Raw genomic sequence first — 21286 nt, forward strand, 5'->3', positions numbered from 1 at the left:
CCTTGGAGTCAGGAGGATGAGTACATGATGTCCATTTTCTTTGAACCCTCACCATTTTGGGGACATCCCCCCCACAGTGAATCACCCAGGAGTCCAAGAAAAACTTCAGTATGAGCATTTTGGGCCAGGCGTGTCTTTGCTTTGCCCAGTTCACCAATACCCAGGGTGGGTATTTGCATGGTTAATGAATTAGTATAAAAAAGGCAAGGACTTACAGGAGAAACAGTGTGGCACTGGCCCAGGAATTCGGACGTACAGGTTCCAGTCCCAATCCACCAGCAGCCCGTGCATGTCTTTTCTACAGTCTGGGACTTAGTTGGGTCCAACTGTTAAAAGGAATGATGTTAACAGTGCCTTATCATGTTGGGATAATCAGATAAGGAGAAAGGCAGATGAAACTCTTTCACAGAGTAGACAAGTATTTCTTCAAATCAAATGTAACTACAAAGAAGTAGATTTATTTTATGTTTGCATGTACATATATATGTGTATGTACTCACACACACATATGTCTTATGTTTCTGTATTCTCTGATATCAGAGGTGGTCTCTGTTTGCCAGAAATAACTGAGCTTATGTCGGTAAGACGGAAGAATGTGGCCATCTGGAAGATGGGCCCACATGCTTTGCTCTCTTAATTGTACTTGGGTTTTGGCTGAACCCCAGGAGGGTGTTAAGGAACAGACCAAGTTCTCCATCAGACCAAGCTATTGGGTGCCATGTTGTATAAACAAGACTCCTCCCTGATCCTTTTCCTTAGACTCAAGAACCTCATTTTTTCTGTTCACGACGGGAGGGACGGGCCATCAAGGCTGAGGAGCTAGCACTAGTGTCCATGTGGCAAATGGAAGGGTGCTCTGGTGCACCCAGAAGGTACCACCTGTCACGTCAGTCCAGGCAGGCCCGGGATTGGGGGAAAAACACAAAAACAAAAAAACCCCCAACAAATCGTTCTTATCCCTCATGAAAGAAAAATACTAAAAATAAAAATCTACAACATGAAAACTAGCAAATCTAAAAAAATGGCAGCTATGGCATGGAAAATGACAATTTTAGAGCAATTATAAACGAAAGGCAAAGTGCCATTAAAGTTAAGGCAATGTTATTAAAAGATGTGTTAATTTTCAGTTAAATTTTCTATAAAAGACCAATTAGTTTAAAAGGCTTGACAGCATTAACTGTGAAACATAAGCTCTGGTAATTATACTTTAAAAAAATAAAGAGGGAGATGCACCAGGGTGTTAGAAACACGGGCGCAGAGGGGTGTCCTCAGAGCAGGCTAGGTGGCACTGCGGGCTCAGATTTCCCGTGCAGTCAGGTCCTCTGCCCAGCATTCCCCGGCTTCCTCCATGCCTGTTACTCCGTCTGCATAAGGGATCTGAGAAACATCAAAGTTCAGCAGCCAAGCAGGCCATGCGTGGGATCTGGCCCAGCTCTCTGATATGAGAGATGACAACACAGAAACACAGGGAGAGGGCATTTTCCAAATGGGCTGCCTTGCTAGCTGGTTGTTAACTTTTCTAAGCTACCATTTATTATCTGTCGTGCCTTCAGAGTCACACAAAATATCTCATTTTTTTAAAAAAAGATTTTATTTATTTGACAGAGATCACAAGCAGGCAGAGAAGCAGGTAGAGAGAGAGAGATGGAAGCAGGCTCCCCACAGAGCAGAAAACCTGATGCGGGGCTCAATCCCAGGATTCTGAGATCATGACCTGAGCAGAAGGCAGAGGCTTTAACCCACTGAGCCACCCAGGTGCCCCACACAAAGTATCTCATTTAACACTATCCTGAAAACTGGCTTGTGCTGGGGTTTCTGGGTCCCTGTCACATGGATGAGGAACCGGAGGCAGAGCAAATTCCTATTGTCCTAGGTTAGGTGTTGAATGGCAAATCAGGGATTGAAAACCATACTGGCTGAATTCTGAGGGCGGTACACATTACAAGAGGTGCCGTGTTGTCTTATTGGGAAGAAACTCTTCCCTGACTAGGGGTAGAATCCCAACCTTGGTAGTGGGAAGAGGGACTCCCCCATTCCTCAGACTACATGGGTAGCTCAGGAGGGGAAAGATCACACTTCTATATTACAATCTGCCCTTCAGAAGTTTGTGTTTCTTCAGTTCTAGTGTTTCTGTTAATCTAGAAAGGAATAACACCCTCTGGGTCGGGTGAGCTGTATAGAAGTTTGTTCTAACCAGCACATTCTCCATGGGAATTGTCTGTAATAATTGGCATTTGAGGGACTAGCATCTATTTTTGCCATGTGGTACTGAAACAGCCACTTTCTATGCAGAAAGCTCTGGATTGGCTGCTTAGCTGCAGATCAGTCAACGTATGAAGAAATCTGTGCCTTCCATTTTGACCAACTAGATCCCCTTTTCAAGAAAAGCATTGTTTTTGCACTGAGTTACTCAGATCCAAAGAAACCCTGATGCACAGTCAGAACACACCCTCATGGAATATCCAAAGTTCTTCTCTGCAGCTGAATACTGAGGCAACCAGATCGGAGCAGGAGTGCTCTGCAGACAGACAGACAGACATCATTCTCTGTCATAGCAGATATTGCTGCCCACAGAGCTGCTCCTACATGCCTGCTTGGGAGAATCAAGGAGGAAGATCTAGGATACAGGCTGGAGGGTTGAAATCTGTGTTCAGTGTTATGAGTGGTTTCAGGGCGATTAAGGCGCCCATGGAACCCTGTGACCCACCCTGAAATGATACCTGAATAATTGATGGGAAATTTTGAGCATGACACACTCGTGGAATAGAATACGATCTCAAGCCAAACCAAGACCTAGGGATTAGTGGATGCTCAATAAAAATCAGTAACTGATTGATCAAAAAAGTCTGTGTTGTTACAGTGTAACTGATTTCAACACAGAAGGGGAAACACATTAAGGCCAAATCCTTGAAATTTGGCAAAACAATAACCTTTCATGTTGACTGTCTTGACTCATCATTGCAAAGCAGAACTTAACAGTGTTTTTTGTTTAGAAATCACTGTTTTCATTAGAAGAGTTATTCATGTCCAGTAGGGGATATTTTGAAAGCACTGAAATATATAAAGAAAACATTTAAGTGAACCATAGTTCCAATACCCAAAGATAAGCATGATTAATATTTTAGTATATTTCCTCCCCAATGGATAAATAAGAATCACCCCGTTTTATATCTTGTTTCCCCCCTACCTTTTCTTGTAATGCTTAGTATTTTATCCAAAACATTTAATCATGTCCTATTTTTGGGTATCATGACTTGCAGTGCCTCCATAGGGCTTCCTGAGACTCTATAGAGATATTCCAGAACCTCTTTAATCATTATCTACCTATTGTGAGACAGTTCACTTTAATTTTGTTTTAACAATAATTAACCCTGTGATGAACATTATTTGTACCTAATCTCTGAATAAGAAACAATTTATTATCTTGAGGCAAACTCACTGGGTTTTTAACCAATAGGAACACTTTCCCAGCTCTTGGTGCAGGCGGTTGGGTTACCTCCTATTAATTCCTACTGCCATCACAGGTGTTTAAATCCCATTCCACATGCTCTAGCGGGCACTAATTATCATTTTCTTTAGGAGGCCTTTTAATTGTGTTTACGGTAATTTCTGAAGTATATAAACTTTTAATTTGTATGTAATAATGTAAATGCATATTTTTTTGTGAATTATTCTATAGTTTTTATGCTTTTAGAAGTGCCTGCCAAACAAGAGAACTGTCAGGTATCCTGAGGTCAGTTCAATGTTCAGCTATATCTTTATCAGGTTATTTTTGGCTTTAACTTTTTCGCCTTTAACTCTTTTCTAACATTTTTTTCCTTTCTTTGGCCTAGTTTTATTGAGATATAATGGACTTATAACACTATGTATACTTAAGGTATATAGTGTAATGCCTTGATATACATATATATTGAGAAGTGATTACCACAATAGGGTTATCACCTCCACATTTATCACCTCACATTGCTGTATACTTGTGTGTGTGTGTGTGTGTGTGCATGTGTACTTTTAAAATCTACTCTTTTCTTTTAAAATCTACTCTACTCTCTAAAATCTAACCTACTCTCTTATCTCCTATCAGTTTTTAAATATACAATACAGTATTATTAACTTCAGTCACCCTGCTATACATTACATACCTAGAACTTAATCATTTTATGCAGTGACTGGAATTCATCTTTTTTAAAATTAACATATAATGTATTATTTGCTTCAGGGGTACAGGTCTGTGATTCATCAGTCTTACACAATTCACAGCACTCTCCATAGCACATACTCTCCCCAATGTCCACCACCCAGCTACCCAATCTGTCCTGCCCCCTGCCCCCCAGCAACCCTCAGGTTGTTTCCTGAGATTAAGAGTCTCTTATGGTTTTTCTCCCTCTCTGGTTCCATCTTGTTTCATTTTTCCCTCCCTTCCTCTATGATACTCTGTCTTATTTCTCAAATTCTTCATATCAGTGAGATCGTATGAGAATTGTCTTTCTCTGATTGACTTATTTCACTTAGCATAATACCCTCTGGTTCTATCCATGCCATTGCAAATGGCAAGATTTTGTTCCTTTTGATGGCTGCATAATATTCCTGTGTGTGTGTGTGTGTACACATTTTCTTTATTCTGAATGGAATTCATCTTATTGGAAACTTGTATCATTTGACCATCTTCACCTGTTTCCCCTACTCCCCATGTCCAACCCTGGGCAACCACCAATCTGTTCTCTTGTTTCTATGAGATCACTTTTTTTTTTTTTCCAGTTTCAACGTATAAGTGAGATTATACAATATTCAGATTTCTCTCTTGGACTTATTTCACTTAATTTAATGCCCTCAGGTTTTATCCATATTGTTGCAAATGGCAGGATTTCTCTCTTTTTCTGGTTGGGTAATATTCTCTTATACCATTTCCTTTATCCACTCATCTGTCAATGGACACTTAGGCTGTTTGGATGTCTTGACTATTTTAAAAAGTGTGCAGCAAACGTGGGACTGCAGCTGTATCTTTGAGCTACCGAGTCTGCATCCGAGGGGAACTGCTGGATCATCTAGTAGTTCTATTTGTAATTTTTTGAGAAACAGTCATACTGTTTTCCATAGTGGCTGCACCGAATTACGTTCACAACCTCAGCGCCCAGGATTTTCCTTTTCTCCTCATCCTCATCAACATATATTATTTCTTGCCTTTTTGACAACAGTCGTCCTAGCAGTGGTGAGGTGATATTTCATTGTGGTTTTGATTTGTGTTTCTCTGATGGTTAGGGAAGTTGGGCACCTTTCCATGTACCTGTTGGCTATTTGTATGTTTTCTTTGGCAAAATGTCTATTCAGTTTCTTTGCCCATTTTGAAGAGGATTTTTTTCATGGTGTTTTGCTACTGAGTCACATAAATTTCATTTCCTTTTATAGAAATGTAATGTAAATATATTTTCACAGTCAAAATAGATGAAATAAGTAAAATTATAGGAGAAATTAAACTCAATCAGTATTCTATCACCAAGACTTAGTCACCAAGTAGAATTTTGGGGTACTAAGTACAACTATTTTTACATGAATAAACCTGTTACCAGTTGAGGTCCACCCTTTTAACATGAATTTTATGTCATGTTGTTTATTTGGATCTTGCCTTTTTGCATATTTTACTATCACATCATATAATTTTGACTGTACCATTAAATATTCTTTGAAAACATAATATTAGTATCTGGACAATGTAAGTAATATAAGTATATCATGATTTATTTAATAATTACCATATTGTTAGAGAATTTTTTCCAGATCGCCAGTTACCCCTAAATCATTTCTTGAAAAAACATTTTTTCTTTATCATATTAAAGAACAGATCAGCAAACTTTTTTTGTAAAGGGCCAGGTAGTGAATATTTTAGGTTTCTGAGAGCCATACAGACTCCACTGAAAGTACTTGACTTCTGTCATTATAGCCCCAAAGCCCATTTGTAAACAAATGGGTATGTCAGGGTCCCAATAAAACTTTAAGAAAACAGGTGGCAGGTTGGATTTAGCCCAAGGGGCAGATTTGCCAACTCCTGTGTTTGTACATAGAACTATTAAACTATTTTTCTCAGTAATCTATTCTGGTTGATGGATCTTCTCATTTTTACTGTTGTCTACATTGTTGTCTACAATGTTAATTTATGAAATATTTAATATTATGATCCCTGGGAGGACAATTTCATAAACTCTTTCTAGAGGAAATTTAGCACAGTTGTATCAAGTTTGTAGAAAGTCCAGTCGAGGGGTGCCTGAGTTGCTTACTCAGGGAAGCCTCCCGACTCTCGATTTTGGCTCAGGTCATGATCTCAGGGTCCTGAGATAGAGCCCCGCATGGAACCTGTGTAGATTCTCTCCGCCCCTTTGCCACCCCTTCCCCTGATTCACACACACTCTCTAAATAAATAAATAAGTCCAGTTGACTCTATTAATAGCTATATGTCAGACTTAAAATTTTACTGGAAAAATATGACATTATAACATCCAATTAACATGTTAAGGACCATGGTATTCCTTTTTATTTTTTTCCTAATAATCTCCTCTGTCTGTGGATGATCATTATTTTACTTTCCCTTGAACAATAGTAACTGTTCTTAGACAGGACCAGGAGCTGTGATACTAAAGAGAGCTTCCAGGATAGGAGTGTTAATTCTATTTTTTAATTTTTTTTTAAAGATTTTATTTATTTATTTGACAGATGGAGATCACAAGCAGGCAGAGAGGCAGGCAGAGAAAGAGGGGGCAGCAGGCTCCCCGCTGAACAGAGAGCCCAATGTGGGGCTCAATCCCAGGACCCCAAGATCATGACCTGAGCTGAAGGCAGAGGCTTTAACCCACTGAGCTACCCAGGTGCCCCAGGAGTATTAATTCTTAAACCTATATGACACTATGTTCTCTTTCTTATTTCTAATTTCATTTTCTTAAGTTATATTTATCATAGTCTTGTTTATTTTTTCAAAGATTTTTTGTATTTATCAATTTAATAAATATCCTCTTGTGATTTCATTAATTGATACTTTATTATTTCATCCTTCTGCTTTTTGAAGATAAAAAGGACAATAAAAGTTCTTTTAATGCTTAGCATTATTATAATTATTTTGCACTTAATAATAAAATCATTTCAAGCTCTGAATTTGTTTCTGTAACTTTGGCCTTAATCCATGACATTCTTATATCCCATTTTCAAATAGTTAATTGTTAAATACTCTATATTCTAAGTTTTAATTTCCATCTTGAACTATAGTTACATGTTAGAATACTTTTCTTTTGAACTTGGAGAGGTTGGGGTATTTACTTTTATTTCTGTTATCTTAATTTTCTAAATGTAGACTCTGCAGCTTATATTTCACTATATATATTGAGATTTTATACTTCGAACCGTTGATCGCTTTTTTGTAATTACTGTTTGGAAGCTATCTAAAAATATTGCAAAGTTAAGCACAAATCTACTAAATTGCCTTTATTATACCCTTAATTTTCTCATAGTTTGGTCTGTTTGAGCTATGAAAGCTAGAAACACAGTGATATTTTACATATCACCCTCAGTCCACTTTTATTTTACTCTAATTGTTAATTAGTTTTACCTTCTATATTTCAGTTATATTATTCTGTGCATAAGTAGGTTATATCTTTATTGTAAGTTTTAACTATCAATACAAAGCTAACTTGCTTAATGTAACATTTAAAATTTTTCCCTTGAAATACAGTTTTCTTTTGCTTTTTCCTATTTCTCTCTGAAAATATCAGAGTTTGATTTTCATTTTGGCTTTTGAATAAATCTGAGAACCTTTGCAATTGAATCAATTTACAATTTACATTTTGTAAATATGTCTGAAAGTATATTTTCTAAGCATTATTATCTAGAAAAATCTAGCTCTGATTCTTCCTTTATATCCATCCTCCTCTCTCCTACCTCATGTGTCTGACTTCTGAAAATAAATTAATATTAGCATATTAACAAATAATTTTGTCATTTTTTCTTTCAAGAATTATTTCTGACATATGCATTTAGTAATAAAACATACCATCATTTCTTAAATTCCATGTTTCAATATATTTCAATATATTTCGTCAGTATTTTTAAACAAAATTTGCTCATTTTTTTTAATTTCTAGAAGTTTCAAATGATCTTGAAGGATGATGATTTTTGTTCCTGAACATTTTTTTTTTTTTTATTTTTTATTTTTTATAAACATATATTTTTTATATACATATATTTTTATCCCCAGGTCTGTGAATCACCAGGTTTACACACTTCACAGCACTCACCAAATCACATACCCTCCCCAATGTCCATAATCCCACCCCCTTCTCCCCAACCCCCTCCCCCCGGCAACCCTCAGTTTGTTTTGTGAGATTAAGAGTCACTTATGGTTTGTCTCCCTCCCAATCCCATCTTGTTTCATTTATTCTTCTACCCACTTAAGCCTCCATGTTGCATCACCACTTCCTCATATCAGGGAGATCATATGATAGTTGTCTTTCTCTGCTTGACTTATTTCGCTAAGCATGATACGCTCTAGTTCCATCCATGTTGTTGCAAATGGCAAGATTTCATTTCTTTTGATGGCTGCATAGTATTCCATTGTGTATATATACCACATCTTCTTGATCCATTCATCTGTTGATGGACATCTAGGTTCTTTCCATAGTTTGGCTATTGTGGACATTGCTGCTATAAACATTCGGGTGCATGTGTCCCTTTGGATCACTACATTTGTATCTTTAGGGTAAATACCCAATAGTGCAACTGCTGGGTCATAGGGCAGTTCTATTTTCAACATTTTGAGGAACCTCCATGCTGTTTTCCAGAGTGGCTGCACCAGCTTGCATTCCCACCAACAGTGTAGGAGGGTTCCCCTTTCTCCGCATCCTCGCCAGCATCTGTCATTTCCTGACTTGTTGATTTTAGCCATTCTGACTGGTGTGAGGTGATATCTCATTGTGGTTTTGATTTGTATTTCCCTGATGCCAAGTGATATGGAGCACTTTTTCATGTGTCTGTTGGCCATCTGGATGTCTTCTTTGCAGAAATGTCTGTTCATGTCTTCTGCCCATTTCTTGATTGGATTATTTGTTCTTTGGGTGTTGAGTTTGCTAAGTTCTTTATAGATTCTGGACACTAGTCCTTTATCTGATATGTCGTTTGCAAATATCTTCTCCCATTCTGTCAGTTGTCTTTTGATTTTGTTAACTGTTTCCTTTGCTGTGCAAAAGCTTTTGATCTTGATGAAATCCCAGTAGTTCATTTTTTCCCTTGCTTCCCTTGCCTTTTGCGTTGTTCCTAGGAAGATGTTGCTGCGGCAGAGGTCGAAGAGGTTGCTGCCCGTGTTCTCCTCAAGGATTTTGATGGATTCCTTTCGTACATTGAGGTCCTTCATCCATTTTGAGTCTATTTTTGTGTGTGGTGTAAGGAAATGGTCCAATTTCATTTTTCTGCATGTGGCTGTCCAATTTTCCCAGCACCATTTATTGAAAAGGCTGTCTTTTTTCCATTGGACATTCTTTCCTGCTTTGTCGAAGATTAGTTGACCATAGAGTTGAGGGTCTATTTCTGGGCTCTCTATTCTGTTCCATTGATCTATGTGTCTGTTTTTGTGCCAGTACCATGCTGTCTTGATGATGACAGCTTTGTAATAGAGCTTGAAGTCCGGAATTGTGATGCCACCAACGTTGGCTTTCTTTTTCAATATCCCTTTGGCTATTCGAGGTCTTTTCTGGTTCCATATAAATTTTAGAATTATTTGTTCCATTTCTTTGAAAAAGATGGATGGTACTTTGATAGGAATTGCATTAAATGTGTAGATTGCTTTAGGTAGCATAGACATTTTCACAATATTTATTCTTCCAATCCAGGAGCATGGAACATTTTTCCATTTCTTTGTGTCTTCCTCAATTTCTTTCATGAGTACTTTATAGTTTTCTGAGTATAGATTCTGTGTCTCTTTGGTTAGGTTTATTCCTAGGTATCTTATGGTTTTGGATGCAATTGTAAATGGGATTGACTCCTTAATATCTCTTTCTTCTGTCTTGCTGTTGGTGTAGAGAAATGCAACTGATTTCTGTGCATTGATTTTATATCCTGACACTTTACTGAATTCCTGTATAAGTTCTAGCAGTTTTGGAGTGGAGTCTTTTGGGTTTTCCACATATAGTATCATATCATCTGCGAAGAGTGATAATTTGACTTCTTCTTTGCCGATTTGGATGCCTTTAATTTCCTTTTGTTGTCTGATTGCTGAGGCTAGGACCTCTAGTACGATGTTGAATAGCAGTGGTGATAATGGACATCCCTGCCGTGTTCCTGACCTTAGCGGAAAAGCTTTCAGTTTTTCTCCATTGAGAATGATATTTGCGGTGGGTTTTTCATAGATGGCTTTGATGATATTGAGGTATGTGCCCTCTATCCCTACACTTTGAAGAGTTTTGATCAGGAAGGGATGTTGTACTTTGTCAAATGCTTTTTCAGCATCTATTGAGAGTATCATATGGTTCTTGTTCTTACTTTTATTGATGTGTTGTATCACATTGACTGATTTGCGGATGTTGAACCAACCTTGCAGCCCTGGAATAAATCCCACTTGGTCGTGGTGAATAATCTTTTTAATGTACTGTTGAATCCGATTGGCTAGTATTTTGTTGAGTATTTTCGCATCTGTGTTCATCAAGGATATCGGTCTATAGCTCTCTTTTTTGGTGGGATCCTTGTCTGGTTTTGGGATCAAGGTGATGCTGGCCTCATAAAATGAGTTTGGAAGTTTTCCTTCCATTTCTATTTTTTGGAACAGTTTCAGGAGAATAGGAATTAGTTCTTCTTTAAATGTTTGGTAGAATTCCCCCGGGAAGCCGTCTGGCCCTGGGCTTTTGTTTGTTTGGAGATTTTTAATGACTGTTTCAATCTCCTTACTGGTTATGGGTCTGTTCAGGCTTTCTATTTCTTCATGGTTCAGTTGTGGTAGTTTATATGTTTCTAGGAATGCATCCATTTCTTCCAGATTGTCAAATTTATTGCCGTAGAGTTGCTCATAGTATGTTCTTATAATAGTTTGTATTTCCTTGGTGTTAGTTGTGATCTCTCCTCTTTCATTCATGATTTTATTTATTTGGGTCCTTTCTCTTTTCTTTTTGATAAGTCGGGCCAGGGGTTTATCAATTTTATTAATTCTTTCAAAGAACCAGCTCCTAGTTTCGTTGATTTGTTCTATTGTTTTTTTGGTTTCTATTTCATTGATTTCTGCTCTGATCTTTATGATTTCTCTTCTCCTGCTGGGCTTAGGGTTTCTTTCTTGTTCCTTCTCCAGCTCCTTTAGGTGTAAGGTTAGGTTGTGTACCTGAGACCTTTCTTGTTTCTTGAGAAAGGCTTGTACCGCTATATATTTTCCTCTCAGGACTGCCTTTGTTGTGTCCCACAGATTTTGAACCGTTGTATTTTCATTATCATTTGTTTCCATGATTTTTTTCAATTCTTCTTTAATTTCCCGGTTGACCCATTCATTCTTTAGAAGGATACTGTTTAGTCTCCATGTATTTGGGTTCTTTCCAAACTTCCTTTTGTGGTTGAGTTCTAGCTTTAGAGCATTGTGGTCTGAAAATATGCAGGGAATGATCCCAATCTTTTGATACCGGTTGAGTCCTGATTTAGGACCGAGGATGTGATCTATTCTGGAGAATGTTCCATGTGCACTAGAGAAGAATGTGTATTCTGTTGCTTTGGGATGAAATATTCTGAATATATCTGTGATGTCCATCTGGTCCAGTGTGTCATTTAAGGCCTTTATTTCCTTGCTGATCTTTTGCTTGGATGACCTGTCCATTTCAGTGAGGGGAATATTAAAGTCCCCTACTATTATTGTATTGTTGTTTATGTGTTTCTTTGATTTTGTTATTAATTGGTTTATATAGTTGGCTGCTCCCACGTTGGGGGCATAGATATTTAAAATTGTTAAATCTTCTTGTTGGACAGACCCTTTGAGTATGATATAGTGTCCTTCCTCATCTCTTATTACAGTCTTTGGCTTAAAATCTAATTGATCTGATATAAGGATTGCCACTCCTGCTTTCTTCTGATGTCCATTAGCATGGTAAATTCTTTTCCACCCCCTCACTTTAAATCTGGAGGTGTCTTCGGGCTTAAAATGTGTTTCTTGGAGGCAACATATAGATGGGTTTTGTTTTTTTATCCATTCTGATACCCTGTGTCTTTTGACAGGGGCATTTAGCCCATTCACATTCAGGGTAACTATTGAGAGATATGAATTTAGTGCCATTGTATTGCCTGTAAGGTGACTGTTACTGTATATGGTCTCTGTTCCTTTCTGATCTACCACTTGTAGGCTCTCTCTTTGCTTAGAGGACCCCTTTCAATATTTCCTGTAGAGCTGGTTTGGTATTTGCAAATTCTTTCAGTTGTTGTTTGTCCTGGAAGCTTTTAATCTCTCCTTCTATTTTCAATGATAGCCTAGCTGGATATAGTATTCTTGGCTGCATGTTTTTCTCGTTTAGTGCTCTGAAAATATCATGCCAGCTCTTTCTGGCCTGCCAGGTCTCTGTGGATAAGTCAGCTGCCAATCTAATATTTTTACCATTGTATGTTACAGACTTCTTTTCCCGGGCTGCTTTCAGGATTTTCTCTTTGTCATTGAGACTTGTAAATTTTACTATTATGTGACGGGGTGTGGGCCTATTCTTATTTATTTTGAGGGGCATTCTCTGAACCTCCTGAATTTTGATGCTTGTTCCCTTTGCCATATTGGGGAAATTCTCCCCAATAATTCTCTCCAGTATACCTTCTGCTCCCCTCTCACTTTCTTCTTCTTCTGGAATCCCAATTATTCTAATGTTGTTTCGTCTTATGGTGTCACTTATTTCTCGAATTCTCCCCTCGTGGTCCAGTAGCTGTTTGTCCCTCTTTTGATCAGCTTCTTTATTCTCTGTCATTTGGTCTTCTATATCACTAATTCTTTCTTCTGCCTCATTTATCCTAGCAGTGAGAGCCTCCATTTTTGATTGCACCTCATTAATAGCTTTTTTGATTTCAACTTGGTTAGATTTTAGTTCTTTTATTTCTCCAGAAAGGGCTTTTATATCTCTCGAGAGGGTTTCTCTAATATCTTCCATGCCTTTTTCGAGCCCGGCTAGAACCTTGAGAATTGTCATTCTGAACTCTAGATCTGACATATTACCGATGTCTGTATTGATTAGGTCCCTAGCCTTCGGTACTGCCTCTTGTTCTTTTTTTTGTGGTGAATTTTTACGTCTTGTCATTTTGTCCAGATAAGAGTAAATGAAGGGGCAAGTAAAATACTAAAAGGGTGGCAACAACCCCAGGAAAGTATGCTTTAGCCAAATTAGAAGAGATCCAAAATCGTGAGTGGGGAGAAAGGGGATAAAAAGAGGTTCAAAAAGGAAGAAAGAAAAAAGAAAAAAAAAAAAAAAAAGAAAAGAATTTTTTTTTAAAAAAGAAAACACCTAAGAAAAATGTAAAAAAATATATATATATATTAGATAAACTAGTAAAAAATCGTTAAAAAAGAAAAAGGTAACAGTTAAAAAAAAAAAAAAATTTTACCCGAAGGCGAGAAAAAAAAAAAAAAATGAAAAAGAAAAAATTAAATTAACTGCAAGACTAAAAAAAATCACAGGAAAAAAGCCATGAGTTCCGTGCTTGGCTTTCTCCTCCTCTGGAATTCTGCTGCTCTCCTTGGTATTGAAACCGCACTCCTTGGTAGGTGAGCTTGGTCTCGGCTGGATTTCTTGTTGATCTTCTGGGGGAGGGGCCTGTTGTAGTGATTTTCAAGTGTCTTTGCCCCAGGCGGAATTACACCGCCCTTACCCGGGGCCGGGGTGAGTAATCCGCTCGGGTTTGCTTTCAGGAGCTTTTGTTCCCTGAGCGCTTTCCGTAGAGTTCCAGAGGACGGGAATACAAATGGCGGCCTCCTGGTCTCCGGCCCGGAGGAGCCGAGAGCCCAGGGCCCCACTCCTCAGTGCGCCCTCAGAGAACAGCGCCCAGTTACTCCCGTCTGCCTGACCTCCGGCCGCGCTCCGAGCTCACCGAGCCTGCGACCGGTTCAAGGTAACACGGAGCTGCGAGCTTACTGTCGGCTCTGTCTCTGTAGCCGGCTTTCCCGTTCCAATACCCGCAAGCTCTGCGACACTCAGACACCCCCGATCCTTCTGTGACCCTGCGGGACCTGAGGCCACGCTGACCCCGCGTGGGCTTCGCTCCGGTTTAGCCTCTGGAGCGATGTCCCTCCGCGGAACAGACTTTTAAAAGTCCTGATTTTGTGCGCGGTTGCTCCGCCGCTTGCCGGGAGCCGGCCCCTCCCCCCGGGGTCTATCTTCCCGTCGCTTTGGATTCACTTCTCCGCCGGTCCTACCTTTCAGAAAGTGGTTGTTTTTCTGTTTCCAGAATTGCTGTTCTTCTTCTCTTCGATCTGCCGATGGATTTTCAGGTGTTTGCAATCTTTAGATAAGCTATCTAGCTGATCTCCGGCTAGCTGAAGCAGTCTCAGCTTGCTACTTCTCCGCCATCTTGACTCCTCCCTCCCTGAACATTTTTTTTTTTAATGAAGTACATCAATAAATGCTTAGACAGTTAGAGGTTCAAAAATGCTTTTTTTTTTTTTTTAAGTATTTCGATTGCCTTCCCAAATTATTGATGATTTAGCTGCATGTAGAATTCTTGGAATAAATGTATCCTTTTAAAACTCAGTTGGTATCATTCTTAAGTTTTCTAGAGAGGTCTCTGGCTAACCTGATCATGAACATTTTTTTCTTCCTTACAGCATTGTGTTATGTCACCTTTTTTCTTCATGTAATATTTTAAATTTAAATATTCACCTGTTACAGATTTAAGTGATGGCCACATTCAGTTGGTGAGCCATTTCAATCCATATCCTCAGTTCATTCTTCAGTTCAGGACAGGTTGTGTTCATTTGTTTTCTTGCTTGCTTACTCATTTTGACCTGCTCGAATTTTGTTTACAGTGTTAGCTTTTGTGAATACTTGCTATTTATCAATTTGTCATCTGTTGTCTTTCTTCAATATCTACCAGCATTCTCATAAAAATAAAGATAGAAAAAAAAGAAAGAAAAGAAAAGAAAAGCAAGGAAACATCTCTACACATTTCTTTATGTAGTTTCAGCCAACTTCTTACTCTTACTTCCACATCATTGATTTTGTGTCTATGTGATTTTTAGTTCTACAGCATAGTGCTTCTTTTTCACTGTTGTTTTGGTAAGAACACTTCACATGAGATCTACCTACTTAAATTTTTCACTGTACAATACAGTATTATTAATTATTGCTTCTTAATGGATAAAAATCTGGCCATTATAAGTTTAGTTATCTTTTTAACTATTTCTCTTTTAACACCTTCATGGAAATATAATAACCATACAATTCTCCCATTTAAAATGTACAATTCTGTGATTTTTAGTGTAATTACAAATATGTACAACCATCACCACAGTCAATTTTAGAACATTTTTTCATTGCTTCAAAAAAACCCTCCATATGCTGAAGCATCCCCCACTAAACTCTTCTCCCTCCCGACCAAGCCGTAAGCTTGGTACTTAATGTACTACCTATCTTTATAGATTTGCTTCTTCTAGACATTACTTATAAATGGATCATACAATATGTAGTCTTTTGTGACTGACTTCTTTCACTTAACATGTTTCCAAGGTGTTAGTACTTCATACATTTTTATTGTATGAATAACATTCATATAACTGAATAATATTCATGCACAGATACAACACACTTTATTTATGCATACATTAGGTGATAGACATTTAGACTATTTCCGTTTTTGGCTGTTATGAGTAATGTTGCTATAAACATGTATACAGGTTTTCATATGAACATATTTTTTAAATTTCTCTTGGGTGTATATATAGAAGTAGAATTGCTAGGTTATATAACTCTGTTTAACCATATGAAGAACTGCTGAACTGTTTCTTGAAGTGGCAGTATCATTTTATATTCCCACTAGCAGAATGAAGTGTCAGGGCTGCACTTTCTCTACATCCTCACCAACTCTTGTTATGTCTTTTTGATTATAGCCACCCTAGTTGGTGTAAAGAAGTATCTCTTGTGGTTTTGATTTCCATTTTCCAGATGACTACTGATGTTGAGCATCTTTTCATTTATTTTGTTGGCCATTTGTATATCTTTTTTGATAAATGTTTAAGTCTTTTGTCCATTTTTAAAATTGGGTTATATGTCTTTATGTTGTTTGGATAGAAGATTTTATATATGTAATCTTACATAAGATTATATATTATATATATATTCTGGATACTATATCAGAAATATGATTTACAAGTATTTTCTCTCAGTATGTAAGTTTTTTTTTCACTTTGTGGATAGTGTACTTTGATGCACAAAAATTTTTAACTTTGAAGTTGAATTGATCTTTTTTGAGGCAGTTGCCTGTGCTTTGAGTGTCATATTCAAGAATTCATTTTCAAATCAAAAGTCATAACAATTTACCTTATGTTTTCTTCTAAGTGTTTCATAGTTTTAGCTCTTACATTTAGGTCTTTGATCCATTTTGAATTAATTTTTATATATGGTGTGAGGTAGGGGTTAAACTTTATTCTTCTGAATATGGAAGCCCAAGAATTGTAGCACCATTTGTTTAAGAGACTATGTTCTTTCCCCATGGAATGGTCTTGGTACCCTTGTTGAAATCAATTGGGCAAAAGCATATGAGCTTCTTTCTGGACTCTCATTTCAGTCCCATGTCTGTCCTTATGTCAATACTATACTTTTTTGATTATAGTAGTAGTGTGTATGTGTGTGTGTTTTGAAATCAGGAAGTGTGAGTCCTTCAACTGTATCTCTTTTAGATCGGTTATTTGGAGTGCTTACAATTATATATGAATTTTACTCTTTTTTTGTTTTTAAAGATTTTATTTATTTGAGAGAGAGAGAGAAAGCACAAGCAAGGCACGGGACAGAGGGAGAGGGAGAAGTAGATTCTCCACTGAGCAGGGAGCCCAATGCAGGGCTTGATTCCATGACCCTGGGATCATGACCTGAGTCAAAGGCAGATGCTTAACCAAATGAGCCACCCAGGTGCCCCTCATATGAATTTTAGACTCAGCTTTTCCATCTCTATAAAAATGGTTTTGGGGGGGCGCCTGGGTGGCTCAGTGGGTTAAGCCGCTGCCTTCGGCTCAGGTCATGATCTCAGAGTCCTGGGATCGAGTCCCGCATCGGGCTCTCTGCTCAGCAGAGAGCCTGCTTCTCTCTCTCTCTCTGCCTGCCTCTCCATCTACTTGTGATTTCTCTCTGTCAAATAAATAAATAAAATCTTAAAAAAAAAATGGTTTTGGGTATTTTGACAGAGATTGTACTGAATCTGTAAATTGTTTGGGGGAATACGGTCTTAATAATTTTAAGATTTCTAATCCATAAATATGGGATGCCTTTCCATTATTTAGATTTTTTAAAATGTGTTTCAACAATATTTTGTAGTTTTCAGTGTACCAATCTTGTACTTCCTTGGTTAAGTTTATTCCTAAGTGTTTATTCTTTGTGATGCTATTATAAATAGAATTTCTTAATTTTATTCTTGTATTCATTACAAGTGTATAGATATACAAATGATTTTTTGTATATTGACTTTGTACCTGCAAACTTGATGAACACATTTATTATCTATAATTGAATTTTAAGAGATACCTTAGAATTTTCTATATATAACATCATATTCTCTGTAAACTGGGATAGTTTTACATCTTTCTTTCCGATATGGTTACCTCATTTCTTTCTAGCCTTGGCTAGAGCTCCCAATGCTGTGTTGAATAGAAGTGGTTAGAGCTGACTTCCTTGTATTGTTCCTGATTCTGAGGGGAAACCATTCAGTTTTTTACCAATAAGTCTGCTGCTAACTTTGGGTTCTTGACACATGTCCCTTATCAGGTTGAAGAAATTCCCTTTTACTCCTAGTTTATTGACTATTTTTGTCATGAAAGAATGTTGGGTTCTTTTAATTATCTCTAATCACATTCATTTTAATTTAAATATCTTACATAAAAATAATTGGGTAAGTTATATGAAGTCCTCTTTCTTATAATCTCATCTTTTACTTCTTATAGAAACTATATTTTTAAAAATTGAATTCTAAAACAGGTGCTTCTTTTTCTTTTACTTCTTCCAGCAACCATTTAATCAGTCAAAATGATGCTTTTCTTTTATATCTTAAATACTGTGGTTCCCTTTAAAAACTATTTATACTAGCCTTTTAAATTTCTCACTACCTTTATTTCTCTCTACCAAAAAAACAGAGTTCAGTATACAAGGTCATGAATATTCTGCCGCCCCCTTTGCAAGCTGATAAATTCCTCCTCTTGGTCTTGATCTAAAAAAGGTAATTAGAGTGCAAAGGCCCTTGTCAAAGTTCCATGCCCAGCACTCACACATTTATCATGCCACAGTGTTAAGGAGGGGTCTCCTGCTTCTACTGATGTGCTGACTGTAATGGAAGAGGATTTACCTCTGAAAATTTTGGAAATGCTTGCGGGTGTGCCCCAAGGCCACCTCCACTAGAACACACCTCTGATGGCTCTTCCCATTACTACTGTCCCATCCCAGGATGCAGGGCCCTGGTGACTTTGCTGTGTCATTCCTGAGCCCAAACAGGGTCTTCAAATGGAAGCAGATTGAGAAGTACAGGTTCAAGGATGAAATACATGGTCTTGGTTTTCCCATCCCTCACCCCAAATGTAAATGAAGGGAAGGCCAAGGATGAGCTGACAGGTCTTCTCACAGAGGAAAGCTCCCAGTCCCTGCTGTCCCGTCAGAAGCATTTATCAGTGCTGCTTGGGCACCAAGCACTACTCAACGTGCCTCACGTGTATTAGTTCTATCCGCCTTATAACCACTCTGTTCATACATTTTACAGATCATGAAACTGAGGCACAACAATGACAACTTTCCATGGTCACACAGTGGCTAAGACGTGAAGCCAGTGTTAAACCTACCGCCTGACTCTTTTCCCTTGACCCAGACAGCAACAGTTCCCCCTGTGCTTGTCCTTGTCCTGTTGCTGTGCCCCAGGGCACATCTGAGCTCTGGTGGAGGAGACATGCGTTATCCTTAGGTGACTCCTGAGTAACATTCCTAGTCTTCTTTGCTGTTGGAATTGGCTATCACTCTGCTCTGCGGGTTTTAGGTTTTTCAAGTATTTCAATGAAGAAAGTGAACCCTGGCCCCAGAGTAGCTATCATCTGAACTCAGAGGTCCTCCTCGAATATGTACTTGATCTTAATGACTGTGCTAATTTTGCAGTTGAGAATATCAAAGCCTAGAACTGGTTAGTCAACCTCCTCCAAGACAGAGAACCAGTGATGGCCCCCCAGCAAGAGAACCCATCCTTATCTGGTTTATTCCCCACTACATTTTGCCAGATCAAGTGTCTGAGAAATCGCTGAGGTGAAATTAGCTGTCTTTCCTAACCCACTCCCAAAGGTCCGTACGCTGTCAGAAGCCACAGGCAAACTCTGGTTTGAATTCATTTCACCTGCTTGATTTCTTCTTACCATGAAAAATGGAATGCAGACCCTTACTTGAGATTTTTCTCGAATTAGTCTGGATGACGAAAGTCTTTTTGAGCTCTTTTATTTGACACCCTATTCATTTTTTTAAACTCCCATTGTTTTGTTCCTGACAGACCTGTTATGTTTCAGATGTGAGACAAATGTACAATTGAGGGAAACTTCTCTAATGTGCTATATTTGCCTCAGATTATTGAGATGACTTTTTAAAAAAAAGTGCACACACCAGGGCATCCTCCTCCTCATAATTTTATCTGGCATATTTAATCGAGAGAGGTTTCTGGGTTAGATTATTATCAAAGCATGTAGTATTGTAGAACGTGTGGCCTCCGTGATGCTTTCCAACACAGGAAGACGTTTTGCCACTGCTGGAGAAGGCTACTTCCTGGCATAAGGTGACAGGACCTCAGAGGTAGTTATACTTGGGATAGCGCCTGGGCAGGCTGCATTTCGTGTCACAAATCCAAAGTCCCTTAGCAGACCTGTGGGACTTGAAGAGAGGAAGCAGAATTTGCATTCCTAGTCACACCAATCACAGTAAACAGGAACCATTTAGATTTCAGCCCTTTAATGAAAGTTCCCTGAAGTGGTTTTTTAAAAGTCAGGCTCTCCTGGCAGAACCAAGTAGGAGAGAAAAGAATGGAATAATTGGAGGCTGCTGTCTTTTCACTTCCCACATAAAATTATTTGAAGAGACAGGCCAGAACTTTAAACAAGCGATACCAAGAAAAGTTGTAATTTGGATGTCTGTTGTTGTGATGTTAGGGTGTTTGCTTAAAGGACTTTCTCCCCCCAACTCTCTCCCCAGACATACTTCAATGACAATATCCTGACTCTGATCCGGACCCTTGTGACCGGGGGAGCCACGCCAGAGCTTGAGGCCCTGATTGCTGAGGAGAATGCACTTCGAGGGGGCTACAGCACCCCCCAGACGCTGGCCAATAGGGACCGCTGCCGCGTGGCCCAGTTAGCACTGCTGGATGGACCCTTTGCGGACTTGGGGGTGAGTTCATGGTGTACAGGTTTCCTGAGCCCACTGAATGGGAATATAACTTGGGCTGAGTGAACGGGGTGCCAGAGAGTGAGGAGCTAGGCACCTACCACCTACCTTTTCTGGTCTTTATGGTAAATAACTACAAGGCGATGTTTACGGTTTATTGGCTAGCAGGCCCTGTGCTTTACATACAGTCGTTCATTTTTATTCCCATGGCAATCCTTCGACAGTTTCTATCATCAGACACTCTAAGGAGACTGAGGCTCAGAGAGAGAGGATTGGCCCGATGAGGAATCTTAACCAAAAATCCTGGCTTCAGAGCCTGTGGGCTTCCTCACTCCCATAGGTGTCTTCTACCATGAGTCAGGAGTCATTGGGTGGTTCCAGCATGCGGCCAAGGCCGGGACCCCCTTTCCACGGGTCTTACATACTTCAGGGCTGCTGCACCCCAAAGGCACATTGCTAGGCCACGAGAAACTTTTAGAAACCACCGATGGCCATGCCCAGTTCCTGGGATTCAGAGTGTTTGTATCTGGGTTTGACTCAGGGCCTGGAAGTTTTTAAAACACTAACATGCACCTAGAGCCACTGGCCAAACAAACAGCATCTCACGTGGATCCTTTAATGGCTCTAACTTTGGACCTGGGTCTTTGCATTTCTGAGGCTGGACCGAGTCACTCTCTTCCACGCCTTCCCTGCCGCAGAGGGGATGACCAGCACCT

The 21286-nt window shown here is 38.8% G+C and overlaps 1 protein-coding gene across 15 annotated transcripts in view; it reads left to right on the forward strand.

Annotated features, from left to right (window-relative positions):
- The window catches only part of KCNMA1 (potassium calcium-activated channel subfamily M alpha 1), a 730798-nt gene that overhangs the window by 695879 nt on the left and 13633 nt on the right, over positions 1-21286 (forward strand). For all 15 annotated transcript variants that reach the window (XM_059169794.1, XM_059169795.1, XM_059169796.1 and 12 more), the window contains one exon: positions 20379-20573. In XM_059169794.1, coding sequence (XP_059025777.1) covers positions 20379-20573 — 195 coding nt within the window. The remainder of the gene's footprint in view (positions 1-20378; positions 20574-21286) is intronic.

This window comes from Mustela lutreola, chromosome 4 (genome assembly GCF_030435805.1).
Source record: "Mustela lutreola isolate mMusLut2 chromosome 4, mMusLut2.pri, whole genome shotgun sequence".
Classification (NCBI taxonomy): Eukaryota; Metazoa; Chordata; class Mammalia; order Carnivora; family Mustelidae; genus Mustela; species Mustela lutreola.